This window comes from Megalops cyprinoides, chromosome 14 (assembly GCF_013368585.1).
Source record: "Megalops cyprinoides isolate fMegCyp1 chromosome 14, fMegCyp1.pri, whole genome shotgun sequence".
Taxonomy (NCBI): Eukaryota; Metazoa; Chordata; class Actinopteri; order Elopiformes; family Megalopidae; genus Megalops; species Megalops cyprinoides.
In genome coordinates, this window is record NC_050596.1 from 8,590,001 (window position 1) to 8,599,726 (window position 9,726).

Consider the following 9,726-nt stretch of genomic DNA (forward strand, 5'->3'; position numbering starts at 1 on the left):
GACAGACACCAGGGAGGGAGGGATTTGCAGACAGGAAGTGAGGGAGACAGAGACACAGACAGGAAGTTAAGGAGGGAAACAGAAATGCAGACAGGAAGCCAGGGAGTGAGGCAGAGATCCAGTCAGGAAGTGAGGGAGGAAATAATTGCTGGAGGGGAAATGTGTCTCTCTTTAAGAGAGTATATCATAGATGGAATACTATGTGTCTGACACTGTAACAACATTACAATAATGACCAGTTTCACAAAGTTAGAGTGTCTGTGTGTAAGTGTGTGCATGAGTGTTTGTGCATCTGATTGTTTGTGAGGGTGTGTGTGTGTGTGAGTCAGTGTGTGTGCATGTACTTGTGCATGTGTCATATCACTTGTGTGTGTGGGTATGTGTGTGTGTGTGTGTGTGTGTGTGTGTGTGTGTGTGTGTGTGTGTCGGGGGTGGAGGGTGGGGGGGTGGTACACGTATGTATGATCTTCTAAGGTACACAGAGCCTGCATGACGGTTCCCAACAACGGTTTGGGGAGCTTGCATCAGCTTCACCATGTGCACCCAACACAAGGAGGCACTGCCGTTCTATGGAGGATTCTGTGGTCTTCCATGTCTGTCTCAGTTGTAGTATGAATTATATATAGCCTGAAAACATGGGAACAGAGCAGATAATGCAGTCAGTTATTTCCTTTCCTTTACATCTCACTCACTAACTCACTCACTCACTGACTCTCTCTCTCACTCACTCCCTCACTCATTCACTCATACCCACTAATTCTTTCACCTGCTCACCCTCACTCAGGCACTCACACCTGTCCTCACTCTTTACACTCAAATACATGCCCAGCACACACACACACACACACACACACACACGCACATAGACGTTACGTGCCCTGTTCTGTTTAACACTTCCACCTGTAATGGGACAACAGAAACAGCACTGAAAATCATAATTTATTTGTTATACAGCTTGTATGTGAAAATGTATTTATTATGATCATTTTGTATGATAATTATTTAACAAGAAATGCCAGTTTTCTAGAACATGTTTTCTAGTGTCTGTACATGAAAATATGTATATAAATATATATATTTAAATAGTTGTGTATTTGATTTGTGTTCTGGGTGTTTGCACTTGTTCGTGGTGCTCTAAGGCATTCAGCAGACAGTAAGGCTTTTATATTTTTCAGACCGTGATCCTCATACTCCACAGTCTCTGTCTACAGAGATGAGTCATCACAGGCTGAAAGGGGAGTTTACAGATTGCTGTGCCAGGATCAGTCTGAAGAAATGAGTCTGGTAGGGGAAAGAGGGAGGTTAGTGTCTCTGCTGTTCCGAGAGCTGTCTGAAAAGGTGAGATTTCAGAAGTGGACAGAGGTGTACTGATTGCTGTAGTTAGTGCATTCTACCACTAGGGGGCAGAGGAACAGGATGAGCATGCATTGGCAGGGCACTTGGTGGGAGGACAGGTAAGCAGCATTGGAGCACAAGGCATTGATACGGTCTGAATAATGACCTGGATACTATGGGTGCTTTTTTTCACTACCTATTTACAGTTCAACTGTTTTGAAAATATGCTATAATTAGTGAATACAAAGTTTATTAAATGGTTTCTAACAGTATGAACAGGCTGTATAGCAGGATAGCAGTGCCCCAAGCAGGACTCAAACCTGCAACTTGCTGCTGCAGCACCAGAGCACAAACCCCTTCAGCCCAGGAGCCTTGTGGTGTTTTATCATGTCTCCTTCCTGACTCACCGACCAACCTTAGGGCTGCAGCGCAACCTGCTGTACATCGTGCTGAAGAACAGTGCAGCTCTGGAATGGCCCCCACACACACACACTCACACACACACTCACACTCTCTCTCTCACACACACACACACACACACACACACATACACATCTGCACATACACTCACACACAGACTCACACACACACACACACACTCACACTCTCTCTCACACACACACTCACACACACGTACACATCTGCACATACACTCACACACACACACACACACACTCACACACACTCACACTCTCTCTCACTCTCACACACTCACACTCTCTCTCACACACACACACACACACACACACGCACACACACACACTCACACTCTCAAACACACACACACACGCACATTCACAAATACACATGCATACTCACTACTCACACATACACACTCACACACACATTCACAAACACACATGCATACTCACACATACACATGCATATTGACCTGCATACTCTCTCTCACACACACACACACCTGTACAAACATGCACTTTCACATATATGCACACACACACAGAATCACACATGCGTGCACACACTCACTCACAAACGCACACACACCCACACATGCATGCACACACACAGATACACACATATACACAGACACAGCACTGTCCTTCAATGACTATGTTTCCTTTGAGAGTGTTAAATGTGACTTCAGCCTGCATGGAAAAACAGTGCGCCAGGCCATGTGAATAGTTTTCATTTCAACTCTGAGAGCGTTGGCTTCTGAAATTCTACTCAACAGGAGAAGTTACAAAGATGCTAAATGCATGTGTGTATGTGTGTGTGCCCTAGTGCACTGCTACTGTGATTGTAACAAAGGAATTTGATCAACTATCAGTGAACTCGCAGTGCTACCTGCGCAGTGCTACCTGTGTTCTGCCGGACTGAACAGAAGTCCTTGGTCATTTCCTCACCGGCATAGCTTTGATCTTAAGGAAAGCGCATTTCTATTACTGAATACCAACTGCAGCGTTCCCAGGTAAGTGAAAAAGTACTACCGTGGCCCCCGATCACAGCGAAACAGACACAATCAATCTAAAATCAACATCATCATTTCTCACTCCAGCTCTTTACCTGTGAGTAAACGTGGCGGTCTCTGAATGTATCCTTTACTTGCTGCAATAAACGCGATGGTGTGTTTGAACGTGTCCATCGAACTCCCAGAGGAGACATAAACAAATATGTTTTACAATCCAAAGTAAAGACCGTAATGCGCCAAGTTAAAATATAAATATCGCCATGAGCACTGACTGTCTGCACTCTTGAGCAAGACAATCGTGAGGTCATTCCCCGTAGTTTTGACAATGGTATTGTCTGGAGCTTGGAAAGTGACGACTGTGAAGGCGGTGTCACTGTTCCGCAGAACAGGTGAGTGCCTCAGGCGCACTAACAGCCCTGCCTCCCGCTGCGTCTAACGGGGTAACCTGAGAGAACAGGTGTAGATGGAGGCGGAGATGTGCTGGAGGACGAACTGAAAGGGAGAGAGAGAGAGAGAGAGAGACAGCGGACAGAGCAACACTTTCTTGGGTCCGGAACAGGTGGAGACGGAAGAGGAATTTGTTCTAGCGAGGAGTGTATTTCGGTTGTAAAGTTGTGAAGAGTCGGGGTCTCATGCACCACTGTTTTTATCAAAAGAAGTTTGGAATAAAAAAAAAAACTTGTTGCCTTCACAAAGAGTTCAGCAAAGGATTATGTTTGTGTTCACGAGTCATAAAAACTGCTGGAATTTGAATTCAGAGGAGTGAAATACACTGTGAAGAGACAGGACGCAAGGAGACCGTCAAATCAGGATGGCCATATCACAGGCAAGGGCCCCTAAACCCGGGATTACGTTGCTGATGGACTCGCTGCTAATCTGCCTCTTCTTTGGTGAGATAAACTTTGGAAAATGACCTATATAATTACATTCTGTTTCTCCTGACTGCACTTTGTAATTTCATGCTTTGGGCGTTATTCCATTCACTGGGGTCATATAACTGTTACATACAGCGAGTGGAACAACTGGTTCATGTTCCGCAACCCTATACAAATGTAGCCTATATTGAACTGCCGGAAAGGGGAATTTGAAAAGAAAAAAGAAAGAAAGAAATTGAAGGCTTCTTAAGTGACCATTTGTAGAAATGTGCCATCTAAGATTTAATTTACTATTTTGTAATTATATATTGTTACACATTAATTTCTGAAACATTGCTAATATTAGAGTGGTGCTTATCTGTACGCATATTTTCATGGCCTAGCGAGTCTAATAGTGAATTGAAATGCTAAACGAGAAGAACAACGGGAATTAGGCCTAATTCTTTTCTTCGCGGCTGTGCCATTTAAGGCGACAAGGGGCACCAATATCTTCCGAGTGTCTTCACTCCAGAGTCCAGGAAGGAAGGGGAAGGAAGACTCCTTCCTTCATAAAATATGAGTGGAAAGACATGCAAACTCACGAATTCACGCACATACAGTATATACACACATACATACAGAGTGGCAAAACCAGGCTGGAAGCCCGGAGTCAGTGCGGAAACGCAGTTCTCAAGATCACTGAGACTAGGACGTGACCACAGTTTGCTGAAAAAAAAAAAACAGGACCGGAACATCTGTCAGTCAGGGAGCTGGTTTCAATGGAGTTCAGGTTATACAACCCCCATTTCCTCAACAGCGGGTGCTTGGTCTGTCATGCTTTTTACTGTCTGTTTTGAGTGCATTTGCACCAGAAGTCAAATCAGCAGTAACTCCACAGTCATGTCATTCATCAACAATGCAGCTATTGGGGAAATGCATTGTGTATTATTTACACACCATTATGTACTGTTGGAATAATAGTTTCCCCTTGTTTATATTATTTTTCATTATTTTGTATTATTGTTCATCATCATTGTATTGTGTTTCATCATCAGTGTTCATTTAGCAGACATTCATGGGCGACCTGCTGAATGACCATGGCTATACTTGCCAAGTGCAATAAATCTTTTAGAATTATGTCAGCATTGTGAATAAAGGCCACAATATAAGTATCGTAGGTGCTGTTCCTAACCAAATCGACCAGGATTTAGTGCTGTAATGTGTTGTAATGCTACCTAACTGTGAGGCCCTCAGGGTTTAGGATGTGTTTGCATTGGGAGTCACATGCTGTACACCTGTTAGCGGTGGCTCCAAACAGACCCTGGGGGCATTCACGTGTGCCTCCACTCAGGGCTCTATGTGGACGGAGGCGCACCGAGGCCGGTCCTCCGCAGGGGGTACAGCATCCGCACGCCGGACAGGAAGTGCTGCCCTTATTTGGGCGCGCAGGGCTGTTTGCAGGAGAGTGACTCAGCTTGCTCAGAGGCATTGGGTATAGAACAGGCACTGCGCAGATCAGTATTTTTATACCATATGGGTGTGCTAATCCAATCATCCATGCCCATTATTAGAGGGTATGAGAAGCAGGACGTTGGCGCGCCAACATGAAAGTAGATTTTTGGGAGGATTAGCTAGCCGCTGGGTGCGGGTTCCTGTGTGTTGCTGCACCTGTGGATGGTGTCTATGAGCCTCTCCCTGCGTTTGTTGCGCAGTCTCTGACTAGCATGAGGTGAGACTTTACCTCACAGAATGTGAAGAGAAGCGCAACCCCTGGGAAAGAACAGAGGTCAACTGGACACACTGCAGAAACCCAGCACCCCCACAGCCACCAGCAGCCACCTGAGGAGAGGGGGTATTTTTGTATTGCCGGGCCAACGTTTTGTGTTTGTGTGTGTGTGTGTGTTTTCTGTATTGCAGCACCACGATTGTAAATGTGTGTGTGTAAATGTGTGTTTTCTGTATTGCAGGGCCACGGTTGTGTATGTGCGTGTAAATGTGTGTGTTTTTGTTTCCCAGGGCGCAGTTCCGCGCAGTGTCACGGCTGTCGGGAGTACTGCTGTGAAGGAGTGCCCCCTTTCTGCTGCTCTTACTATGTCTACATAGGGAGCACTCTCACGTAAGTCCCTGTCAGCTGCCCCTCCTGCACACTAACTGCCCCTCCCCTACACCACCTGCCCCACCCGAGCAACTAATCCTTCTCTGTACTGACTGCCCTTCTTCCACGCTCCCCTGCACCACTTGCCCCTAACTGTACTCACTCCCCCGGCACTAACCGCCCCTCCCCTGCCTCTTGTTGATTTCTAATATGTGTTTTCAGGGGCACAGCCATTTCCGGGATCGTGTTTGGCGTGGCGTTTCTGATGGCCGTGATAATAACGGCTATCCTGTGTCTGTGCCTGCGTGTGAAGAGCGGGCAGAGGACAGTGGAGGAGATCAGGCCCTCCTACATCGCCACTGTGTCCCACAGATGCCCAGGTAAGCCCAGGAGTCTCTGACATGTTCCCCTGCGATTGGCCAAAACTTCATCCTGTTAAACGGAGCGTTTGTGGTCGTGGATATGTGTGAGGCTGCAGTGTGATAATGTGACCACTAGATGGCACTTCTCTCTTCTCTCTCTGCACTCAGAGCCTGCCACGTGCTGTCTTTAACTAGGCATAATGATATTTTTTAAAGGTTTGGTGGACAGAAAGGGGAATCGATTTCTCTTGTAACTTGCTCACTTAAGGCCCATTTTAATTGTTCATTTTGTGTGAATTACAATTGTTTATTTATTACCAGTGATTTTATGAATGATTGATTAATGATGATTCGCCTGAGGGCTTAGCAAGTCAGCAAGGCGGTCATCTCGAGTGCAGGCTAAGCCCTACAGCCAAGGTTCAAGCTCTTGAACTCTTTCTGTCTGGTTCCCTCTTTCTGTGTCCCTTTCTCTGTAGGATCTACCCCAGTCAATGTCATTCAGCCTGAGAGAGACCCTCCCAGTGTCCCCCCACCTCCTTACAGCGCTACCCCGCCCAGGCCTGCAAACGACTCCCCGCCTCCTCCGTATCCGGGCGACACCGAGAGGTAGCCCCGCCCTGCCCCACCCTGCCTGGCAGGCTGGCCCACCGAGTATGCTGGGACGGTGAGGTCGCAGCAGGCTGGTGGCTCCCTGAAGGATACCATAGCATACTTCTTGAAGATGATTACCCTCTCTGTTTCCGTCCTCCATTTTGTTGAATTTTTCCCATGGCCACCAGCAGCACATCTTCCACCTCCAGCGTCCTCATCCACTACCTCTCACTCATCTCTCCTGACAGAGACAGAAGAAATTGGTGAGACTGCTGGCAAATGAGAGAAGGTTGAGGTTATGGGTTAGAATTATTGCTCTCAGACCTTTATATTTGTTGTTGTTGTTCTCAGACCAGGCTTTGGTGCATCACCTTCCCATCTCTGCTATGTGTCTCCATGACGGCATCTGCCGTGTTGTGATTGGCTTGCAAAAAGGGGCTGTCCTGCATGGTAACAGAGGGGAAGCTGAGTGGGTGGGTGGGGGGGGGGGACAACGACACTGGAGAACCTAAGGGGAACACCCCCTTAAACAGAGAGATCCCTGCTTAAGCACATAGACCCTCACTGTGTCGTTTGGAAGAAATGAGGGGCAAAGGACTCATAAAAGAACCCTACATTTACATGTAGTCATGACTCTGATCCAGAGCAACTTATAAAAGTACGTATAATACAGATAGCCAGTTAGCTGCACAGATAGAAAAACACTTGTGCCATCCTTGAAATGTAGTGCCGTTGTGGGGAATCGTTTGGTACATCCTTAAACGCCACAGGTTTGCATCCTCGCCACGTGTTTACAGCTAAGCTTAAGCCGCTGCAAAAGCCCGAGGTGCCGCCAGGCTTTTATCTTTCATGCTTAAATCCCAATCCGTTTTACAGCTTCTAGCCTTTATCAGTGGTGGGAGGGGGAGCTGTCAGAGCACGGACAGCCCAGGTGTACTCTAAAGAGGTGGGATTATAGTCTGTGCCAGAACTTGGGACAGTGATCCTGCTGGTCTAACGGTTAGGGGGAGCTCGTTCCACCACTTTGGGCAAGGGTAGAGAAGGGACGTGAACTTGACGAGCGGACCTTCCAGGAAGAGGCAACATTACTTTGGAGCACATGTTAAAATCAGGGAAAAGCCATCCTCCTCACCATCGCCGGTGAATGACGTGACTACAGGACGTGTCTCAGAGGGCATCTGGGAAATGTAGTCTGTATATGGTAATGAAGGTACATGTGAGTTCAAAGAAATGTAGCATACCCATTGACATCTTTATGACCCAATAAAGTTGTATTACATGAACAGGCAACAATCTATGAGGCATGAATTTATTTGTGAATGCATAAAAAATTAGCAAGGTGGGGGATTAAGTGGGTATTATTTTCAATAGTATTGTTCATCGGTACTATGTAGGAATAAAATTGAAATGTAATTTTAAACTATAAGTTAAAAATGTATGAATAAATATATTGTTGAATATTTATAGGGGGAAACATCCCTTTTGAAATGAATAAACATCTTCAAAATGGATCTTTCAATGTTTTCTCACTTACTCGTGTTTTATTTCTGTCATCCTTTTTTCTGTCTTCATTTCAGTTTTATTTTATTATTATTATTATTTTATTTTATTTTGTCTGTTGCTATACTGGTAATGGAGGCTGTATAAAGGGAACACTGCCCTCAGTGTACTGTATTGAAAAGAAAAAGGTCAGTCCTACAGCTCCATCCACCCTGGAGGATGAAGGGATATGTAGTTTTGTTGCTGACTATGGACAAGCTGCACTGGATCTGTACATTTAAATGTGTCTACAAAATACAGTCTCTCTGTGCTGAGTTTCTCAGTGTAATATTGTAATGTTGTAGTGTGTGTAAAGAGAGTGTATGCATTGGTGTGTGAGTGAGTTTTATGCATATGTGTGTGTGTGTGTGTGTGTGTGTGTGTGTGTGTGTGTGTGTGTGTGTGTGTGTGTGTGTGAGGGGGCATGAATTGAGATGAATCTAATCTCTGATAGCATGATGCATCTGCCAGGCAAACAGTCTATTATCGTGTGGGTTTGGGCTTTGAGATGTTCAGCCAGGCCTTTCATTTCTGTAATATGAAATTCAATTTTTCAGCTGCTGTGTTGATGTAACTCGTCAATTGAAATTTAATCGGATTTTACCTCAATAGCGCTGGATTTGCCAGCTTAGGGAATACACTTCTGTCAGTTCAGTTATGTACTACCAGCTCCACATACCGTGGGAGAAATATTAGTCATACAAACTGCTGCATGTTTGTCATGGCCTGTAGGTGGCAGCACACTAACACTTACTCCACACAGCATCACTTCTCATGAAAACAAAGGCTAAATGAAGAACGATGTTTTCGGCCTTTTAGCAGATTTTCAGCAAACCATTGTGATGGCTGGATTTTGCTCCTACTACACTCTTGGGTACTCGGGATTCAACAGGTCAGATCTGAATTTAACTTGAGGGTTAATTGTTGGGTATACAGTGACTCATTTGGAGTTTTTTTTTCCTGCTGAAAACATACAAAGACATATTGTCATGTCATTTTTGTTCTTTTGTGCGTCAGAGGCCCAATAATAATCACATTCACTAACAATGTTCAAGGTAACTGGATTCAAGGTAATTGCTTATGATGAATTCATTGTTCTGTTGAACAATCATGAGGGGGTCTATAACAATAAGCAATTAAGTTTCATTAAGCGAAGCTGCTCCAGTATATTTGTTGGAGAGCTAGATGTTAAGACACTCAATATGTGCACCATGCTCACTCTGTACAAATGTGATTATTTGTTTCTTGGAATAACAAGATAACAACAGAATTGTATCAAATACAATTGTGTTTGAGATTTGTGACTTTGTATTTATTATACTTTGTGGTGTGTGCAAGAGGAAAAGGGGCTGTTTGTTGAATTATTGACTTATATAATAAATATCAATGCAATTGGTGACAAATAATACTGTTAAATGTAATAATACTTATGTTAGTATTGGTAATGGCATCTGTGGTAGTAAATAATATGAATAAAACCTGTTCAAATACCTTGAGGTAAGTAATGGAAGTAGCGTG

General features: G+C 44.7%; 2 protein-coding genes across 3 annotated transcripts in view; both read left to right on the forward strand.

The window, feature by feature from the left end:
• LOC118789084 (A disintegrin and metalloproteinase with thrombospondin motifs 5-like) overlaps positions 1-26 on the forward strand; it is an 11,185-nt gene extending 11,159 nt beyond the window's left edge. For both annotated transcript variants that reach the window (XM_036545394.1, XM_036545395.1), the window contains one exon: positions 1-26. This exon is cut by the window's left edge and continues 1,158 nt beyond it. The gene's annotated coding sequence lies outside the window, so the exon portion shown is untranslated.
• A 3,552-nt stretch (positions 27-3,578) lies between these two features.
• Positions 3,579-6,695, forward strand: LOC118789210 (cysteine and tyrosine-rich protein 1-like). Its single transcript, XM_036545557.1, has 4 exons — positions 3,579-3,657; positions 5,638-5,737; positions 5,939-6,096; positions 6,555-6,695. The coding sequence occupies exons 1-4, from the start codon at positions 3,579-3,581 to the stop codon at positions 6,686-6,688; spliced, it is 471 nt and encodes a 156-aa protein (XP_036401450.1). The 3' UTR covers positions 6,689-6,695.
• Positions 6,696-9,726: the final 3,031 nt, after the last annotated feature.

Bases quoted from the DNA above. Each gene is read 5' to 3' on its own strand.
- LOC118789210 (XM_036545557.1), top strand. From the start codon at position 3,579: ATGGCCATATCACAGGCAAGGGCCCCTAAACCCGGGATTACGTTGCTG. The intron at 5,738-5,938 runs GTAAGTCCCTGT...ATGTGTTTTCAG, and splicing joins TACATAGGGAGCACTCTCAC to GGGCACAGCCATTTCCGGGA. The intron at 6,097-6,554 runs GTAAGCCCAGGA...CTTTCTCTGTAG, and splicing joins TGTGTCCCACAGATGCCCAG to GATCTACCCCAGTCAATGTC.